We start from the raw sequence: 21,519 nt of genomic DNA, 5'->3' as shown, positions 1-21,519 counted from the left end.
TTAATTTTTGTGTATCATACAGATACGCATTTCGTCCTCCACTTGAGGACTTCTTCAGTGTTTTTGTTATCGACTATAACAAAAACACTGAAGAAGTCCTCAAGTGGAGGACGAAATGCGTATCTGTATGATACACAATAATCAATTAGTGGAAGTGAAAGGAAGAAAATATTCGTTTAACCGCATTATTTTTTGTTTTATTTCAAGGATGTTCCGGAAGTTTCGGAAGGCCACAACAATGTTGTATGCTGTGCCAATATGGACTAGTTGCTGCAATACCAGAAAGAAGGCACTCCAGAGGATTCAAAATTCAAATTTTGAAAATGATTCTGAAGTTGCCTCCGTGGTATAGTACCAAGACATTGCAACAAATCTCGCTTAACTTTTCAAAAGGACCTAAGTAACACTTTTTTCATGATTTATTTTGAATAGTGCAATCAACATATTTCATGTTGTTATGTTGATTGCGCTATTCAAATTAATTCATGAAAAAAATGTTACTTAGGTCCTTTTGAAAAGTTAAGCGAGAAATATCCAATAAAATAATTCCCAATTCTAGACAAAAATCGTTGCAATTTTCTATTGCACCGATCAGTTCCTTGCACCCTCAGTTTAAGTTTAAAACATTGTAATTCCTACATGGTTCAATTCAATCAGAGAAAAAATCCTAAATGCCAGAGGCAATTGAAATGAATTACAGGCCGGACTCGATTATCCGGAGTGTTGAAAAAAATCAGACTCCGGATAATCCAGCCATTTTTGATGTCGCTGAAAATTTAACTTTTGCTCAAATAATCTCTATTCTAGTTATATAAAATCTAATAAAATATCCCGTTGGTTCGTTCATGGGTTCTGACTACAGTTAGAGGTCAGCGCCGATCGTCGGCGTTTGTCATAATTTTGGTCGGCGAAGGCTTGGCGATTTATTTATTACGTTCGTAACGTAAAGTTTTATTTCAGGATATTTTGAAGACATTAACGGGAGAATCTGTTTATTTCGCCGGAAAAATCTAAAGAACTGTCCCAAGAGATTCTTTAAAGTTTTTCGAATTTTCAACAAGAAATGCACTAAAGTTTTCACCGGAATTTCTTTGAAATTTTCACGGGAAATTGTTTAGAAGTTTGCCTATGCCACCGGGCATGCATGCTTCGATTTTTTGTCGAGAATTTTCCGGAGTTTCCACTAAACAGAATTTGCTTGTGATTTTTTTTAAGTTTCACAAAAACTGGATTTTTTTTCGGAATTTCTTTGGATTTCTACGTGAATTTTTTTATGTTATCCATTAGTAATTCTACGAGAAAATTTTCCAAAGACGAAGGGTCGTTTGGTTGATAATCATTCGGTGGAAATTCATTTGACCGAATACCACTTGGCCGAATAATACGTTAAGCCGAAAGCTATCTGGCCGAGTTATTATGTGGAAAACGGTTTGACGGTACGACCAAACTAGTCATTTGGGTGAAAAAGCCTTATACTCTAACAGAGTCGTTTGGTCAGAAAGGTCGTCGAAAATTCCATATTATTCGGCTGATCGGATTATATGGCGAGAAACGTCGACTAATTCGGCCAAATGCCATTTTTGAACAAATGAACTGTCAGAGTAAACGTCTTTTTCAGCCAAATTATCAGTACGGCCGTATGATCTTCACCCGTACGTCGCTTTCAGCCAAATACATTTTTGGCCAAACCGTTTTCGAACTTATGTCACCTCGTCCGGCCAAGCAGCATTTTCGGTCAAACGATTTTTTTCGGCAGCTCGGGCAAACAACACTTTTGGCCATATGTTCATTTCGGCAAATTGTCCCTTTTATGCCCAACGATCATCTAGGCCTTTTTGGTTAAATGCCTATTCGATTAGACGACTTTTCAGCCAAATGACCTGTTCGGCCGAACGACATTATCGGCCATATGTCTATTTCGGCCAAATGACAATTGAGTTTCACATTAATGACATATTCGGCTAAACAGCAAAACATTTGATTTCAACGTGAAATTTTGTGGATTTCAACAGAGAGAGATTTCCAAAGGAAATTCTTTCTAATTTACCCGGGAAATTTCTGGAATTTGCATCTAATGGGCTTCGTGGCCGTGTGGTTAGTGGCGTCAACGTATTTGCAAGCCATGAAGTGTGAGTTTGATTCCCGCCCTAGTAAGGAGAAAACATTTCGTGAAGCGGAAAACACTCCGCTGGCCTGGTTCACTGGGTGCTGAATGTCCTGTCCATTGTCTAATGCTGAGTGTTAAGTATTCTGTCAGTGCCCTCTGGTCAAAGACGGTGATCCTGTCTTCCTTTCTTTTAAATTCTATAAAAAGATCTTCCAATTTTTTTAAGGAAATTTACTCAGAATTTCAGTATTTTCGAGATTGAAAATTCTTAGTTTTACGAAAAGCTTTTTCGATTTTTCAACGAAAAATTGTATGGAATTTTTAAGAAAAATAACTTTTATCGCGAGAAATCCTCTGGAGTTTCAACGGGATTGCCATAAACTGTCGGCGGCGACGGCTCACACCTCTAACCACCGTGTGGACCTCCGGAAAATGTTTAGGATCCCAAAAAATGAAAACTTTTCAATTTTATCGTTAAGCACCAAGATTTTTCAGATGCACTTGATGTTTTGGCTTATACCTACATGTTGTGGCCTTCCGAAACTTCCGGAACATATCCATGAAATAAAACCAAAAATAATGCGATTAAACGAATATTTTCTTCCTTTCACTTCCACTAATTAATTTTTGTGTATCATACAGATACGCATTTCGTCCTCCACTTGAGGACTTCTTCAGTGATAGATATATAGAAAAGAACGTGAATTTCAAAAGGAACGGTAGTCCCGAAGAATATGACTCAACTAAAACTCTTTGGCTGGTTCAAATATACTACGGGGCAAGAAGGGCACCTTTTTAAAAATCAATTTTTCAAACTGAAATGTATTAGCGCATCAATATTAACAAAAAAATCTAGATTGCTTTGAGAATAGGTCGTATGTGCAGAAGAGAGGCTCTCTTTGGTCACGCTCTCTTTCGCTAATATATAAAGTAGTTTTGCATATTTTGGTACATTTTCACTTCAGAACGCTAGACAAAGCTATTATCTTTAGTCATCTGCCAAGAAACATGGAGTAAAGTGTAGTATAGATCTGTAATAATCGAAAGAGAAAGGAAGCAAAGAGAAACTCTCTTTTGCACATACGACCTATTCTCAAAGCACTCTAGAAATTAGCTTTTAATGCGCATTGGTCACATGTCACATTGAAACAATAAAACTGTTTTTGGAATTGATTTGGAAGTCTTTTGTTGGACTCTAGTTTATCAATGTGCGGAGTTATTTAGAGATAAAAAGGCATAATAACGGTAAAATCGGTAAAATCAAGGAGTGTTCATCTTGTCCCGGGTGACGATCTTGCCTCGTCCTACCCTATAATTCTTATGGTCGAATTGTGATAGGATAGAAAATAAGATCTGAATGTTAAACATGAAAATAAATAATGAAATCAGACACATTGCTTACTCAATTTTGCGCAAGCTTAAACTGGTATGAATAGCATACCACATACGCATAGAAAAATGAGCTGCAGCAAAAACTTGTTTTTAGCGATAATGAAAGAATCGAACTATAATTTATCCATTGATACAAAACCTGTCTAGCTTCTAAGCTTGATGGTTGATTGAAAATATCAAATTTGGCAACGATTATATAAAACTTTCAACGAAGTTTTTCGCTAATAGCAATTATCTCATGAACACTACTTACCTGGATTTGGTTGATTAGATCACCAGACAGTGCCATTCCACCAACACCTCCCCTTAAAACTTGCACGCCACACACTCCCGCTACGCTAGCCATGTCACCCGTTGCCACCGTCGTTTGCAGCTCGTTCGAACCTGCGGCGTCAACAACACTTCCGGATTTATCACTGCAAACTTGAAACGTTGCGAACGGAACGGATTCTTCGCCACTGGCCCCAAATAACTCCGCACCTAACTTGACACCGAACAAGGCGGACAATTTATCTGCAATTTGGCCACAATTCGATAGATATTTTCGACGGATTCGTACGGTGGCCATCCCAGTGCCTCCAGTGTTACCCGAAACACCAAGATTTGCATGCTCCATCGCGCCGACGTTTTCACTCCGAATTTCGGCTGGTGCTCTGGTCGTGGATTGATTAAAAAGAACCACTGGCCATTTCCGCGAAACCACGCATCAGATTCTAGAGAAACAACATCGAATCCCGTGATAAACTAGGAGGACATTGTTATTTTTTCACGAAGCACTGTTTTTACAACTTTTTGCGACGAAAATATTTTCGATCCCGCACTCGCACATAAAACAACAATCATGACAATCATGCAAACACTTTCTGACAGTTCTGTATATTACACGGAAAACTTAAAGTATGCTCTTTCGGGGAAAAGGCTCTTTTGTGGAAGAATGGGACTACCACAAAAAGCGTAAAACTTGATGCATCAAAGGCATCAAAGCTTTAAGTTTTACACATTTTTCCTGTTTTTAATGCATAAAAGTTCATTTGTGAAGAAAAGATAGTTTCCCGTCAAACAATTTTTATTCGCTCAATCGATTCTTTGGCTTATTTAAGGTCAACTTTCCCAAAGAACCCATATTTTTTAAAATTTAAAACAGCATCAGCGTGCAGCACTGTTTCGGCTTTTATTTTTGATTTTCAAAATAGTACCTATAAAGGAACCTGGTTGGCTACAGCGTCGATACACCTATGCCTGGCGTATTATAGAGCTCCATAATCGTCGGTCTTGGGCGATGTTCCTCCAGTTTCCCCGAACGTTCAGGGTCCCCAGGTCCGATTCCACCGTGTGCAGCCAGCGTGTTCGTGGCCTTCCACGAAGTCGCTGGCTGCACGGCTGATTCTCTGTTGAATATTGTTTTCACTATTCTTTCTTCCGACATTCGCAGCCCACTGAAGTCTGCCGTATTTTATACAATTCACAATATTTTCTTCTTTGTATACTTGATACAGCTCATGATTCATGCGTCTGCGCCATACACCATTTTCTAGTTTCCCTCCGAGTATTGTACGCAGCACTTTTCGCTCGAAAGTCCCAAAAGCTCTCCGGTCCGAAATCTCAACAGCAGAACTGTTCGGTAATTTATTTTACAGATTTTTTGTAATTTTTTCCATTGCTCAACTGTCAAAATCACCGAAAATCAGTTAAATTATTTACCGAACAGTTCTGCTGTTGAGATTTCGGTAAAATTTTACTGAATTCGGCGATTTATTTTAAGTGTGAAGCCTATCCTCGTCGTTTTTATCTGCAGTGGGACAAAAGCTAGTTATAGAGGCTTCAAAAAAGGGGTTCTTTGGGAAAGTTGACCTTAAATAAGCCGAAGAATCGACTTTTTGACGGGACAGGTCAATTGTGCATAATGTTTATTCTTTTTTTTTTGTGCGTCCCACGAAAAATCGTACGTAAATACTAATTATTGAGCTTTCCCGTTAAAAATGGTATCTCGTTTTATTGTCTCAGTTGATTCTTTGGCTTATTTAAGGTCAATTTTCCAAATGATCTCATACCTAATTCTTGTTTACGTTCGAACGCGCTTTCAAACGAAAACTGATGCGCATTCTCGTTTACGCCAGCAAAATCAAATGGGGAAACGATTCGAACGAATTGCATTCCTTCGAAAGTTTCATTCGTCCGTAAGCAAGAATAGGGGTGTATATTATAAGAAAGCCATGGCGTTAGTTATTTTGTCTTTTTCCTTTATTCTGACGTTTTAGATTACCATTTTTATAGTTCCCTATCAAAGAAATTTACACCCTGAGAAACTCACTATGATGTGATATTTGATTAATAAAAACACACTAATATTGATCGAACTATTTATTGATAACTCGTCAAAACACCACACAAGCCACACTAATTCTATTTTATTTTGCAATTATAACAGAAGTCATACCACGGGAACAGAATAGACACTATTTTAGGGTTATTGTTTGTTCTCAAAGAATACTTTATTTCACTTCATCCCATTAATCACCAATATATTATCTACAAGAAAACTAGCGATTACTGTTTATATTCAAGTTTATTTTGAAAACTTTTAATGATTCAAACACCGTCCTTAGTCGTCGTCCGTGTTTCGCCAACCGAGTTGTGAATGTTGAAAGTTTTCTATTCATTAGAGAGAAAAACTCATGATTCTTCAAAGGAAATAATTCAGTAATATTTGCCTAATATGAATATGTACAAAAAATCAGGATAAGTTTAAACAAAACATAATAATACTAGCGTTTTTTTTTCTTCATCAACGCATTAAATTATAGCAAAATTTCTTTCTACAAGACACACTACAAAGCAAACGTGAAATTCATTGTTTTATTGCAAATGTCCTTTGCACTTTCCTCGTTGCAGATATTTAGTCCGACTTCGCCGTTCTTATAGCTGGCGGGATAGACTTCTGGGAGGGTCGACAGGGGGAGGGCAGGATATGATTCCATTTATTTCGCTCTCATATTTCTTCAAAACTACAAAACTTAAACCTAGAGCCAAGGCGGCCCACAATTCCTAACTTAGGGTAAAAATGTGATTTTTAGTTCGTTTCTTTTTTGTGTGTTTGATGATAGTACTCTTGAACTTTTTTTTTCATAAATGAAACAGTTCATTACGGTTCTAGTGTACTTACTTAGATGACTAATAGCTTATTAACTTTTCTAAATATAAAATAAGCCATTTACCCGCGCTGAATGGCGCCTTGGGCCTGCCTCTCTGGGGGAAATGACCTAATATCACATTTCTGTTTTTTCGCACTAGTTTCGTTCTTCAAGTACAGTGTCTTAAAGTTCAAGTTCTTTGTGTGTGCACTTTAATTACATTATAGAGCAGAGACCGGACGTTTCGAAACCGTTCTCTACACGAGGCTGTCGGGTAAACACAATGTCCCGCAGACTCGGTTTCAAGTCATAATCAATATCAGTCGTTTCTTCATTGGTCGGTGTGACCGGGCCTTTATTATTAGCATTTTGTTCTTGTTCTTCTTCTTCATGCATCTTCATCATCATACTGCTACTGTTACTCTGACTGTTCTCGTTGTGGACGCCATGAATGTCATCTAAATTACTGTACAGTAGTTCGTCATTGCTGTTCTCGTAGTTCATTGTTGCTCCGCTTCCGCCACCACCGCTGATCAGAACGGCAATGCTGGATCCGCCACCGCCCATGTTACTGCTGCTGCTTGTGGTAGCACTGCTGCTGGTAGTCGCCGTGGTTTTTGCCTTCGTGATATTGATTTTAATTCGGTTCGTGATGACACCTGTCGTGAGGTTGTCCTGCAGCTCCACGTTCCCGTCTATCAACGGCATAAGTTGAACCTGGCTGGTGCTCTCTAGCGGAGGCGACGGCGAGTCTATGGCTTCCAAGTCAACCGTGTCTAGGGTCCAGAAAGTATCAAATGATCACGTGTTAATAAATTTCCAAAAAAAAAGGTAAGCTTTGACCTACAGTAAAACAATTATTCTCAAGTGTTGGCTGATCAATTGAAAGATTGCAATAACAAAAGAATGCAACCAATCGACTAACTTAATTCATTGAGTAATGCTAAATCTTCTTCTTATTGGCATTACATCCCCACACTGGGACAGAGCCGCCTCGCAGCTTAGTGTTCATTAAGCACTTCCACAGTTATTAACTGCGAGGTTTCTAAGCCAGGTTACCATTTTTGCATTCGTATATCATGAGGCTAGCACGATGATACTTTTATGCCCAGGGAAGTCGAGACAATTTCCAATCCGAAAATTGCCTAGATCGGCACCGGGAATCGAACCCAGCCACCCTCAGCATGGTCTTGCTTTGTAGCTGCGCGTCTTACCGCACGGCTAAGGAGGGCCCCTAATGCGAAATATCCCTTGTAATATTGTGAATATGAATCAAAAACTAAGCTGAATAAATATTTATGGAAAAACTATAAGGAGTCAAACCCTATGATCAGCTTTACGAACCGTAGACGTAGTAGGAACCAAAACTTCTAAAAATGTACTCAACAACAAAATTCACAAGACTGGCTACATTTCATATTGATTTCCAACTCAAAACAAGTATTTTTTTTTGGCTTAATAACGTATTAATATTGCAAATTTTTGCATGAGCAGCCATTTATTCATTTTTTTTAGATTATTGAACATATCATGGTAATTGGCTAATTATAGTGGAAATCAAGAAATGTTTTAATTATTTGATTACAGGTTGATAATAATGTTTATTGTTATTTTGAAGTATTCTTTTAAAAAATATGTAAAACTTGCGTTTAAGACCAATCGGGTGTGGTGCCGGATTTCGTTCGTAATAACATGATCAATGATCAAGAAGAGATAGATGAATCCAGGGCGAGCCGTGCGGAATTCCGTCCACGACGCAAAAGGTTATTGGAACATTTTTAAACTCATTCCGAAAACTCAGTTTTTTCCAGCAAATTGTTGGATAATGCACAGAAATAGATTCAAACAGTCCAATTCCACAGAACATTGTACGATGATTAAATGAACTTTTATTAAGCTTTCGGCTGATTTGTTAAGGGCTGTTTTGGATACTTTGGAATTTATTGATCGAATCGAGTTAGCTAAAAAGTAGGGGGAAAGACGGCTTTGGCAGGTTTTGTTCTATAATTGGCAGGGGGGTTTTTGTCGACCAAATTTTATGAAATTTGGCCACAATATTCTTTGATATGCAAAGAATGTTCAGGCCAAATTTGAGCCTAGTCAGTCATAAAAAAACCCCTGCCAATAATAGAACAAAACCTGCCAAAGCCGTCATTCCCCCTATATAAAAGTTCATTTAATCATCGTGCAATGTTCTGTGGAATTGTTCTGTAGCATACCAACAGTCCTTTTTGCAATTCTGAGCTCAATCGAGCAATCAGAACTAATTTCCAGATCGAATGATATTGGAATTGGGAACGCAAATAAACGGAATAAGGAACAATGCCTTACCACATGATGTTTTTAGCAGTTTAGCAAGGACTATTACACTCCTGCGGATTGAAATCCGGCGGTAAACCTCGAAGAGTGTAATAGAATCTACAAACTGCGTCATTGTTGTTGTATTGAACGAACATCGCAACACAATTCGAGGAATTCGCAAAAATTGAAAGCCCATTCATTTTTACCTGTTTCCTTTGCGCTGCTCTCCACCATCGATGACTCAATCGTACCCACATCTTCGAATAATTCATCCTCTTCATCCATCTCGTCGTCGTCCTTCGGTTCTTCTTTCACCTTCACCGACATCTGCGACTTCTCGTCCACTGTCGGTTTCGATTTCACGTGAGCTTCACTATCATCTAAATCATTGACGTCGATCCGTTCGATCGTGGGCTCCTGAATGGCGATGTCGTCGTCGATACGTGTTTCGATAATTTTCGGCTCCTGTGGTTCAGGCTGTTGGAGAGACTCGGTTTCCAGTTTGCTATTTTCGTCGTCCACCGCAGCGACGGATACAGCTCGGGCCTCATCCGCCGTTGAATGTGAGTCCAACGTTTCAATGTCATCGTCGTCTGGTATTTCCGTTACAACTTCCTCCGTCGGGGGCAGAACAATGACATCATCGTCGTCGTCGATAGTTATTTCTAAGAATTATGAAAAGAAAATTATTAAAACAATCGATCTTGTGGATGTGGAGGTACATGTCTTGACAGGAAACTTACCCTTAGTGGAGTCACCATCGCTGATCACCTCTCGTTTCACCTCAATCAAATCATCAGTCTTGCTATCTTCTCCCTCCTCGTTAGTCGCATTCATGGCTGTTTCATCTAACGTTAGTGATGCTTTGTAGTCTTCGTAGCAAAGAGGATGATACGTGCAATCCTCCACACGTATCGCATTCTTCAGGTGCCACTCTTCCGTTTCTTCATTATAGAACTGTTGGAAATCATCATGGCACATGTGGCACCGTTTGCTCGATTCGTCCGATCCAGCCGGACAACTAGGTGGGGGCGTCTCTGCCCCAGGTCGACTGCTCCCTATTTCTCCATCGCCGTTGAATTCCAGTTGGTCTGTCTGTTGCGCTTCGAACCAGTTCTTCTCGCGTTCCTCCAAATCTTCAATCTCCTCATATTGGATCCAATCGGACACATCGTAGTACCACTTGCGCGAATGCGCTTTACGAGCCGAGTCTCGATCGCGTCGGTTCTGCCGGAAGTGCCAGTCCAGGTGTTGGCTATACTTCATGGTTTGTTCCGGTGGAAATCTAACTCCACAGCTGCTGCATTGCATTCCGAGGAAAAGCTGCGCCACGATAGCGGACTGTCGCCGTTTCAAAGTGTCCGGTTTGTTGAGGAACACCGGTTCAATTTCCTCCAGCTCTTCTTCGAGCGCTTTTTCCAGTTTGGAAGCAGTTGAAGAAGCGGTGGTGGATGCGGATGGAGCTGTCGTAACTGATGGGGTGGTGGTGGTTTTGCCGATAATACCAGCAGCAACTATCTTTGCGTAAAGTTCGTCGATGTTGAGATTCTGGAGAATTGGCACGTTCAATCCACTACTTGTGGCGGATTTTGCTGCTGCGCTTGTAGGTACGGTAACGGAAGGTTGGGTCGGTTTGTCTTCAGCTTGAATTTGGTATCCAGCCAAGTTGTTTGAAATGTTTGCTTTTGTTGTAGAATGAGGCATCAGGTTCGTGAGGTAATCCAAACCAGTGCCCGTAGGATGGGTGGGAACTGACGGTTTCTGTTGAATGACAGATGCTGCTGCTGGGAATAACGAAGGCACTGAGGGTGGAATTGGCGGCATAATATTGCTCATTGACTGAACAAACGGTATTAGAAGACTTTGGTCTCTTGGCGGAGTTCGGAGATCGCGATGGAGTGGCGTTCGGATCATATCTCTTACATAAACCCGTCCAGGAACTACCAACTTTGGTACAGCGGTAAACCGAATATAAAAATCTTTTCCCCTGAGTTTAAACACCTTCGGTAAGCCACCATATTCTACTGGAAAAGGTTGATCATCGATGATTACAGTTAGTAGGAAGTCGGCAAATTGCAATCGGTGCATTTGACCATATATTTCGAAACTTTGAATTTGGGAGTCAAGGAAGACCGGAATAATGACCTCTGCATTGACGATCATGTTAATTTTACCAGCGACTAGATCATTTCGGCTGTTACCAATCTTCACCTGTGGTGGGGGCCCGCTGATTTTGAAAACCCGGTTAATTCCATCCAGTACGATTGTCGTCGGTGGATCGCCGAAGTAGCATTCATACCATCGGTCATCTATGTACAATTCTCTGGTAGGAGCGCCCAGCTTCATTTGGTAAACCTTGCTTTCAATGGTTATGGCTTTGTAACAATCATTAAAACTAAGCTCAAAGGAATCGCGATCATCGACGACAACCATTCGGGAGCCTTTCTGGAAACCGATTTCTTTCGGTTCGTCCCAGCTCATGAAGATTACAGCAATATCATCGTAGAAACGTATTTCCCGTTGAATACCGTCAATGTTGATGGTTCGGACACTGTCGCCATGGTTGGGAACTCCAGGCATGAGCAAGTTGTTAACGGAAGGTCCATTATTATTCATGATAACTGGTGGGAACCGCGGTCCGATTGGTGGTGGTCCGATGTTTTGATTCATTCCCGAGAAGGGAGTTTTATCCCAAGGATTCATCATAGGTCCTGGCCCCGGCCGTTGGTTCATCATCGGTGGGCCAGGTACCCCTGGCATTAGATTGTTGCCGGGCATTGGTCCGCGCATACCCCATTGTGGATTGAACCGGGGGTCGTGTTGACGACGCGGGTCTGGAGAAAAAGTAATTGCATTAATTATTTGTAGGTGATGTCAGTAGATGTAATAATTTGTAAAATGTTGTGCAAAGGGAAAACTTAGTCGCTTTACTATAGTCACTATTAGCAACTACATTCAACTGCGCCAAAATAAGTATAAAAACAAGAATGAATTACAATATTTTAGCAGCTCTTATGCGTGTTAAGATATCTAATCTGCAATAATTTTAAACAGTTTCGTTCTATTTGTGACACCATGTTCGATTGGATCAATAATGAACAATAGAAGCCGTCAAGCTATAATAAAACGACTATAGAAAACACGACCTATAGGCACGGTTTACAAAGTATAGAATTGAACATACCTCGAATTCTCATATCGCCAGGCCCGCCAGTGTTGGCAAACTGTGGTTCCATTTGCGGTTTCGAGTCCATTGGTGTAATTTTGCCGCGGAAATCGTTGATCAGTGGGGGACCCGTTGAAAGATTAGACTTCAACTCGCCATCATTATTGATGTTGGGACTGAAATTGTTCATTTCTTCGCCAGTATGCGAATTCGCATTATCGTCCGGAAGCATTGGACCTATCGGTGGTTGTTGGTTCCGCTTCATCAGTTCCATACGTTGAGCTTGTCGAATCTTTTGGGTCTCATTCAGCTGTATCACTTGCTTCATCAGAATATTGTACTGTTCTGGAGTGATTTCTCCTTTCTCCATTTGTTCCTGGGCTTGGGCAACGATGGTTTTGATGTTGGCATTCATTCCATCATGGGAGTTATCATCGCCAAATGGATCCGGGCTCTGGAACTGAGGCTGCTGTTGACGTAAATCTACGTCCATCGCTTTGGGTTCATTCAACGAACGACGTCTTTCAACCGGATCATCTGCAAATGAACAAAAATGTAATGTCTTGTCACCCAGCTTTGAAATTACTTCTCAACACTACCTGACAGTTTGTTGTACAATAGAGGGCGTCCCAATTTGTCGCGATCTTTACTCTTACTGGCTTCAGCTAGCTTTGCCCTGACCGCATCCAGGGCTGCCTTAGATGAAGGAGCGTTATGCTGTTTCTCCAGAGGATCAACCTATAAGACACAAACAATAATAATTTTCGCATCTGCATTGTGAATTATAAGATGATACAAACCTGAAGAGAGGTGGTGGGTGTAGGTCCCGTTGCCTCCGAAATTATAGGAGGTGGGGGCGGAAGAGGTGTAATTGGTTCTATGGGATTCATCGGTCCCGCCAATTTTCTGAGATCAACATCCTCGCTGCCAAACAATCTGGAATCGTAATGCGTTCGAAAATTTATCAAACTAAGCCAATACCAACACTTGCCTTATGAGAACAACGAAAAACGTAAAATATGAAAGCCAATTTTTGAGAACGCTGCAAAGTGCTCAGTGATTGAATAAGATATTTATTTGACTTTTTTACATGATAGACTTTTTTAATCATCCACCTTCTGTTTGATCTGCTGGTCTTGGATAGTTAAGTGTTTTTTGTTGTTCTCATTAACATTATATAAATGTTGGTTTTTATATATTTTCATCTAATGAAAAAAAAATCATCCCATTATAAAATAAGTATTTAAAAGTAAAATAAATAACTTAGTAGATGAAATTGGTCTGCTTTTGCTAGATTAGTTCGGTTATTGCCAGGGTTTTTTTTAGATATAATTATTCGAAAACTCGGCCGTAACATTCTTTGATATGCAATGAATTCCCTCTTTTTCAATCGCAATAGTTTTTGCCCGACAACGAAACCTGAAAAATCCGAAATTCTGCAATTCAATATAAATACAAGTAACGATTTGTTTCAAACTGAATAATGATATAAAACAGTATAAATATTATTCAGTTTTGCCTCTTTATGACTATCATTCATATGCTAACCATTATACAAGTATTTTACCAATAATTTAAAATTTTATAATGGGATGAACATATTCTTTCAACCGAATGTTTCCTTACATATCAATTTTCTCCGACTTGCTCTTCTTGCTCACTGGTTCGTCCAGCTTGCTGTTGCTCTGACGCTTCTTCAACGTTTCTGTCGCTACAACTGTGCTGCTAGCTGCCGTAACCGTAGCGACAGGATCCGCCGCGGTTCCAACTTCTTCACCTGCGCTGCTGGTGACGACGCAAGCTGCCACTGATATTCCCGCCGCCGATGACGACAACGGTGATCCAGAAGTGCTATCGGAGAGATCCTTCATCAAAGCCGGAGGGGGGATACGGAGATCGATGTCCTTGGAAGCGGCTGCCAATGGTGGAGGTACGTTGTCTGTAGCTACAGATTCGCCCAGGGCTTTCTCTGTAAGGATTCGAGTAAAATATTGCGATTTTCCGGAAAATGTTCGAGGTGATGTTTTTTTTCTTGGTGTGAATACTTCTTCTTTCTCGCTAACTGGGGACTCGTTGGCAAGTGAGGAAAACAGGACGAACCGCAACGAGTATGTTTGGAATGAACACTGGTTGTATGATCCTTCCTGTTTGATAATCGGATGCTTGTCCTTCCAACAGATAACAGACACTAATCACACGCGATCAAATCGAAAGAAGCAAGAAGTCGTCTTGAGTTGAAATATGCTTTGAAATATGACCATATTACGCATATTACGAGAGAATATCTGATATCTTTAAAATTAGTATACCCAAAGTTGGAATTTCCGCTGGATACACTCCCGGCCCACCCCGTAAACAATATGAGAATGTTTTTGTACATATTTCTTTAGTCCTATGTCCGATTTGGAATTGGCAGTGCTCATTCGATAGATAATGAGTGGATCTTGAACGTGAGATATTTAATATAGCATATTATTTATTTTCGTCTAAAATTTACCTAAATATTTACACCTTAATTTTTGTAAAATGAACCGACAAAATTTCAAAGTAAGTGTGGGAACAGTATCCTCCTAAATGCATTAATACCATTTTTGAACATACGAAATATGTGATTTTGTAAACAAACATTCGTACGTCGATTTGTCCAATTTGATAGCACTCCCATGGCGTTATAGCTACCTAGCTGTGCCATAAACAGATGTGACAACCGTCACATCGAATGAGAAGGAAGAAGAAGATAGCACTCCCACGCAAATAATCGCTACATACAGGATGGGGTAGGCTTCGGCTACCTGTTGGTGGTGTTAGACCGATAGTTCGCTACGGACACGAGTCCTGGACGATGCTCGTGGAGGATCAACGTGCACTGGGAGTTTTCGAAAGGAAAGTAGAGGATGTGGATGAACCACGAGTTACATCAGCTGTTGGGAGAACCATCCATCTCATACCGCGAAAATCGGAAGACTGCGGTGGGCCGGGCACGGAGCCAGAATGTCGGACAGTAATTCGGTGAAAAAGGTTCTCGACAACGATCCGACGGGAAAAAGAAGGCGAGGTGCGAAGCAAGCAAGGTGGGTCGATCAACTGGAAGACGATCTGTGGACCTTCCGCAGACTGCGTGGTTGGCAACGTGCAGACATGCACCTAGCTGAATGGAAAAGACTTTTATGTACTGCACAGACTACTCAGGCCTTAGTCTGAAAATAAATACATAAATCACATCGCTTAAAAGTTTGGGTTCTTTCTTAGAATTCGAAAATGAATTTGTTTATAACTCGTACAATTTTAATTCATGTTTATCTTATGGAGATTTATATGAAGCACAATAAATCAAAATCATTTGCATGGTTTGTGATGCAACACTTATTTTTATTTGCAAAAATTTGATTTAAAGTCAAATTTCGGTTATTTTTTCATATACATATTCGGAAGAAAATTTCACTATATCGTCAAACATTCAATATAATTAGCTGAACTAGCTACAAATTGCATATCTGGACAATAAGTCAACTAATTGGCTTCCATATGATTTCCGGAGAGCTCAAATCATACCTAAAATAGCTGACAGTGGAAATACTATTTTTAGGGAGTGAACCCAAACTTTTGGCTGAAGCAAATAACTACTTCAGTGATCGATTATGAACTTTAGCGTCAGTTAAACTTAACTATGAGTTCACCCCACGAAAAAAATAACAAAAAAAAACAGAGAAAATTTAGGTGGTAGGTATTTCAAAAGCTGTTAGACTTTAGGTTAACCGAGAATTTAAGAAATACCAAATGTGTAAAAAATATATCTTTCGAATGAACCGTGTAGAACACAAATCGGACATAAGACTACAGAAATATGTGCAAAAAACTTTGCTATATTTTTTAGAGGGTGTACCCAAACTTATGGTCGGAAGTATAATAGTTGTGAGATAAAAACCATAAATATTGTATTTTTTGTATGGACTACATTTTGCAAACGACAAACTTATGAAAAAAATAGAGGAACAAGTGAATCCACTAGTATCATTCTGCATTTCTCGTAATGCAAATTTTACGGTTACAGAGAAACGAAACTTCTTTATAAAACATCTTAGAGGTTAGGCTTATGATATCATCATGTATTTATATATTAGACTTCCCCTGAAAAATTGTCTTCTTCTATGGGGTTTTGTCTTCTGAAAAGATTTTTTTCTAAAAAATCAATTAAATTATACGATGATTCACTAGTGAGATGTGTGTATGTATGTATTATTGAAAATAATAATGTCATTTTTAAAACTTGAGTTCGGTTAGAGTTTGGAAGGCATTAGGAATGTTCAATTAGAATGAGATTTCAAAACGATCAGAGCGCAATTTATGATGACAATATAAATTAAAATTTTGCTCCATTTTGGATATTTATATAATAACAATTTAATAATTACGGCTGTTGCAGTTAGGAAGGTTGCAACTTTACTTGGAATAGACAGAGACGTAACACAATCGCGGTTATATAGACATATTTCGAATATCAATATTTTAACTTAGATATATTTTCAAAGAATAACAATCATTACTGGAACTTACCTGCACAACTGATATTCGAAAATTATAAAAAAGGAACATTCTGTTTTCACTTGACTGTTATACATGAAAAAATCTCAAAAATGTCAACATCAACAGCCTTTCACTAAAATGACTATCAATACGGAAAATTGTGTATTGAAATGCAATAGTAAAAATGGACAAAATATCTTGAAACGACCTTCCAAATCATCATGTTATGAATTGTTTATTTTTAATTGGTGCTGTTACATGTTTTTGAGGTATAAGATCCCGATTTCATGAACAATAATTCATTTCTGAAAATTATGATACGCACTTACTTGAGCCTAATCTGATTCTCACACTTTCTAAAACATCAATAAATGTAGTGAAGAATTTACTGGTTCATATACCAGTTAACCGTTGAACAGGTTTAGTGAGAAAAAAGGGAATAAAAAGTGGACACTAAAAATTCTGATCTCCTACTCCTAATAAAACAATCATTTAATCTGATTTAGGGTTAGAGTTCGGCCAACTTGGCTGGCATTACTCGGGATTCAAGATTTACAGCGTGAGAACGCTAGTATCACTCGGTATACTAAGTTTAAAGTTTAAGTTACTATAACTAGCGCTATAACTCCGTAACTAGTGGCGTTCAAACAACGAACAGTTTACCCAAGTTGTGGAGAAATACCTTCTACCACATAACACATTCCAAATTTCAGCTTCTGTAAATGAGTTATTGGAAATAAGGTCAAACTCTAACTGAAGGGTGGAACAGTCAAAAATTGGTCGATTTAAAGTGGTCTTGTTGTTCTTGGGTACAATTTGGACGTTTTCGGCGGTAGGTATATCATTCCTGAACGATTTTCCAGTAATGACAAGAAGCTTGGTCTGACCCAAACAGCACGGAACAAATGTGTGCAAACATGTGTGGCAAACATTCTATTGCGTAAATTTCTTGGTTCTAATCTAATAAGTATTACAGAAAATATACTTTCCTGCCCACAGTTTAGAACTAAAAACTTCCAAACTAAATACTTTTGGAAAATTTACCATCGGTCTTTACTTGTGAACCTGCCCTTTTGCTGTAGCCGTGTAAAACTCGAAAATTCATTTAGGAAAACCTCAGGTAACTCCTTGAGAAATTCTTCCGGAAATTTCTTTACAAAATACTCCGAAGGAAACCCTTAGAATTTTCTTCAGGAATTCCCACTGAAGTTCCTTTAGATATTTTTCAAAAAATTCCTTCGGAAATTATATCTGGGAATCCTCCGAAGAATCCATTCCTTTAGAAAATATGTTCTTTCGGAAATTTCCTAATCAATTTTTGAAGGAATTCCCGAATAAATTTCTAAAGGAATTTCAGAAAGAATTCCAGAAGGATTCCTCTGAAAATTCTCCCCGAAAATGCTTTCAAATGTTTCTTCGGAAATTGTTTTAGGAATTCCATCGAAATCTCCTTTATGAATTCTTTCGAAAACTCCTTATTTGCTTCAGATATTACTTTGGAAATTATTTTAGGAATTCCATCGAAAATTATTTCAGGAAATTCCAAATAACTTTCCGAAAAGATGTTCAAAGTATACTTGGAATGATTGTAATTCATACCCCAGAAACCCATTGCCCAGAAAGAGATTCCCCTGAATGCACTACTTCTACAGAATACCCCATCCCCAGAATGTCCTAATCTCCAGAATACCATACCCCAGAATGCAGCATTTCCTAGATTAGACTAAATACCACAAAAAAAGTTCGTATTAATATTAAATATGAACAAAGGAATTATATGCTCCTTCCTATTATATGCGAGCCTTAACAAACAAATCAAATGGGACTCTTTGCCTTATTATGTGCAAATGCGTATTTAGCAAGGAACCATATGCTATTTTGCTTTGTTCCGGAAAAATGCGTGCATTAAAAGAAGGCAGCGTATATCGTTTTGCCTTATTCCGGGCAAGGGGGGCTACTCCAAATGGCATAAGTCCGTTCGGAATAATGCCATTGGACATAACGAGCCAGGGGCCATTTGGCATAACGACCGTTTGGCATAATAAAGAAAAATAGTCAAAATGATTTTAGGGCCATTTGGCATAAAAATTAGAAGAATTATAAAAACTCTAGGCAGACTTCGAATGGAGGAATGATCTATTCATTAGAACTCTTCCAACCAAATGCATGCATGCTTTCTCGTTATAAGGAAAAATCGTGTGCTTTGAAAGATGGAATTATCAGCTCATTTGTGTTATTCCGATCGTATGCGTAGAAATCATATACGCTTCGACTTTTGCGTTCTTTTGAAAAATGGGTCATCTAATTTTCTGCTTTCTTTCTTCTTACTATTTTGCCGTTTGCCGGGCAAATGCGTACTTTTAAAGAAGGGATCATTTACTCTTTTGCCTTATTCCGGACAAATACATATTTTTAAAGAAGAAGTCATCTACTATTTTGTCTTATTCCCGGCAAATGCGTACTTTCAAAAAAGGAGTCATCTACTATTTTACATTATCCTGGAAAAATGCGCACTTCAGAAAGATGAGTCATTTACTCTTTTGCCTTTTTCCGGGCAAATGCATACTTTTGAATAAGGAGTCATTACAGTGACTATAATAAATGTGTCTTCAAGTGTCAGAATTGGAACAGAATCACCTGTCAGTTCCATACAAATGCGCATTCCAAATGAGCAGGAGACCTGTCAAACTTGGCACATGACGTTACTCTTCTTATAGGACTCTAGGAGTCATATACTCTTTTGCCTTATTCTGTGCAAATGTGTACTTTTATGCCAAAAGTCGTTATGCCAAAAGCTTTTCATTTTTCTGTTAAAGAACTAGATGAGTACCAGCACGTCAGTCAGCACCATTTTTGGAGAATAGTGTATGCGTCATTTTCAGAATACAACATATATGCTCTTTTACTTTATTCCGGGCAAATGCGTTCTTTAAAAGAAGGCAGCATATGGCGTTTTGCCTTATTCCGGGAAAATGCGTACTTCAATATAAATATTTTTGAATAGATATATACACCCCTATTCTTGTTTACGGACGAATAAAACTTTTGAACGAATGCGATTCGTTCGAACCGTTTCCCCATTTGATTTTGCTGGCGTAAACGAGAATGCGCATCAACTTTCGAACGAAAGCGCGTTCGTACGTAAACAAGAATATGGGTGATTAACAAAATATAAAATCGATTAAGAGAAATTGATCAATACAGTTACGCCCCTATGAAACTAAGCGCGAGAGTTCTAAATTTTAAAAATACTTAGGGGCGTCAACAGATATGGGTTCTTTGGGAAAGTTGACCTTAAATAAGCCAAAGAATCGATTGAGCGAATACATTTTTTTGACGGGAAAAGTCAATTGAACCTTTGCATAAATTATGTGAATACAACATGTTCCTATCTAATATGCTGATTTCCCTGATTGGATCAATAATTCCCTGAATTTTCCAGGTAGTCGACACCCTGATTATTTACTATTTGGTTGCTGTCCGAAATTTGAACCAAGTGTCCGAAATATGTAGGGTACGATAATGCAAGATGGGTCGGTTAAGGCGAACCCCTGCCTCAGAGCAAAAATATTTTAACTTTAAACATGGATTTTTAAAAAAGCTCATATGCTACTGTATGCCAAGGGCATGGAACAACAAAAATTCCACTTCTTTTTTAATTTCAAGTCATTAAAGTGGAAGTCTATTTTTCTATCAAAAGAAAAATGCCGGGGTAAGTTGGGTCAAACAGCGGGGCAAAATGGGTCACCTTCGAATTCTACAATTAATATAGTTTTTTTACGATATTAAATTACACACAGATATAAAGGTTTATTGCCAATGATTTTATTGAATAAAAAAAATAATGTTTAACCATTTGATGGTAAAATGGCCTTACATTAAAAAAAATCTGAAATTTCTTGCCCCATTTGCGGTCTCATGTTAGAATGTCCCAGATTTATTTATTTCGTAAGTCTATACAACATCATCTACATTACATATGATACTTTTACCATATTATCAAAAAAATTCAAATTTCTCATTGTTCGACGAGATTACACGTTTTGTAGAAAGTGTGTTTCGCATAAGAAAAACATGAAACATAGGGGGAATGACGGCTTTGGCAGGTTTTGTTCTATTATTGGCAGGGGAGTTTTTTATGACTGACTATGCTCAAATTTGGCCTAAACATTCTTTGCATATCAAAGAATATTGTGTCCAAATTTCATAAAATTTGGTCGACAAAAACTCTCTGACAATAATAGAACAAAACCTGCCAAAGCCGTCTTTCCCCCTAATTGATTTTTCAAAATGATTTTTAAGCTCAAACCGAGTGCTAATAAAGTAAAACCAAATTATTCTTCCTACACTTACAAAGGCGATATAATATAAAGCAGATATAATGCTTTAAAATGTATACAATGATCAAAAACGGTTACGACCAAAATATTTGAAAAAGTTGTGGGAAATAAAAGGCGATAATTTTGTACATTGACGATAAAAATCCAATGAGGTCAAGAGTAAAATAAATGCGAAATCATTGAATTTGGTAAATGTTTGATGTGGCCAAGATAGCTCGAGGTGATGTTTGCTAGAAAATATGTCAGCGATTCGCAGTTGTGAACATTTTGTTTTGTTGCAAATCAAAGCTATCAAAGCTCTACGAATGAGTGTGTAAAATTACGAATGTTACGAATGAGGGTGTAAAATTATTTGTCTTCTTTCTGCTTCCCAAACATTTTGTGTAACAACAGACCACTACTAACGATCTCAGAAAATAAACACTGCATCCAGATATAAGGTACCGCTAGCTTTAAGACTGATTTACAGTTCGGAAAACAGTGTCACGGAATTTGGTCCCCGTGTATTTTCAAAGGGGCAGGAATTTCGTGTTCCGTGCCCAAATCCCTTGAATTCCG

At 38.5% G+C, this 21,519-nt stretch overlaps 2 protein-coding genes across 3 annotated transcripts in view; both read right to left on the bottom strand.

Moving 5' to 3' along the window:
* LOC134225048 (probable ribonuclease ZC3H12B) overlaps positions 1-4,351 on the bottom strand; it is a 101,548-nt gene extending 97,197 nt beyond the window's left edge. Inside the window, exon 1 of the mRNA XM_062704807.1 lies at positions 3,753-4,351. Within this exon, the coding sequence (XP_062560791.1) occupies positions 3,753-4,115 (363 nt within the window). The 5' untranslated portion in view covers positions 4,116-4,351. The remainder of the gene's footprint in view (positions 1-3,752) is intronic.
* A 1,494-nt stretch (positions 4,352-5,845) lies between these two features.
* LOC134220128 (uncharacterized) overlaps positions 5,846-21,519 on the bottom strand; it is a 37,939-nt gene continuing 22,265 nt past the window's right edge. For both annotated transcript variants that reach the window (XM_062699122.1, XM_062699123.1), the window contains 7 exons: positions 13,724-14,066; positions 12,898-13,033; positions 12,697-12,835; positions 12,116-12,634; positions 9,675-11,765; positions 9,138-9,596; positions 5,846-7,406 (listed from right to left, as the gene is read on the bottom strand). In XM_062699122.1, the coding sequence (XP_062555106.1) occupies positions 6,847-7,406; positions 9,138-9,596; positions 9,675-11,765; positions 12,116-12,634; positions 12,697-12,835; positions 12,898-13,033; positions 13,724-14,066 (4,247 nt within the window). In that variant the 3' untranslated portion in view covers positions 5,846-6,846. The remainder of the gene's footprint in view (positions 7,407-9,137; positions 9,597-9,674; positions 11,766-12,115; positions 12,635-12,696; positions 12,836-12,897; positions 13,034-13,723; positions 14,067-21,519) is intronic.

The sequence above is a fragment of the Armigeres subalbatus genome, chromosome 3 (genome assembly GCF_024139115.2).
Source record: "Armigeres subalbatus isolate Guangzhou_Male chromosome 3, GZ_Asu_2, whole genome shotgun sequence".
Taxonomy (NCBI): domain Eukaryota; kingdom Metazoa; phylum Arthropoda; class Insecta; order Diptera; family Culicidae; genus Armigeres; species Armigeres subalbatus.
The sequence above is the reverse complement of the archived record's forward strand: the minus strand, read 5'-3'. Positions and strand labels throughout refer to the sequence as shown.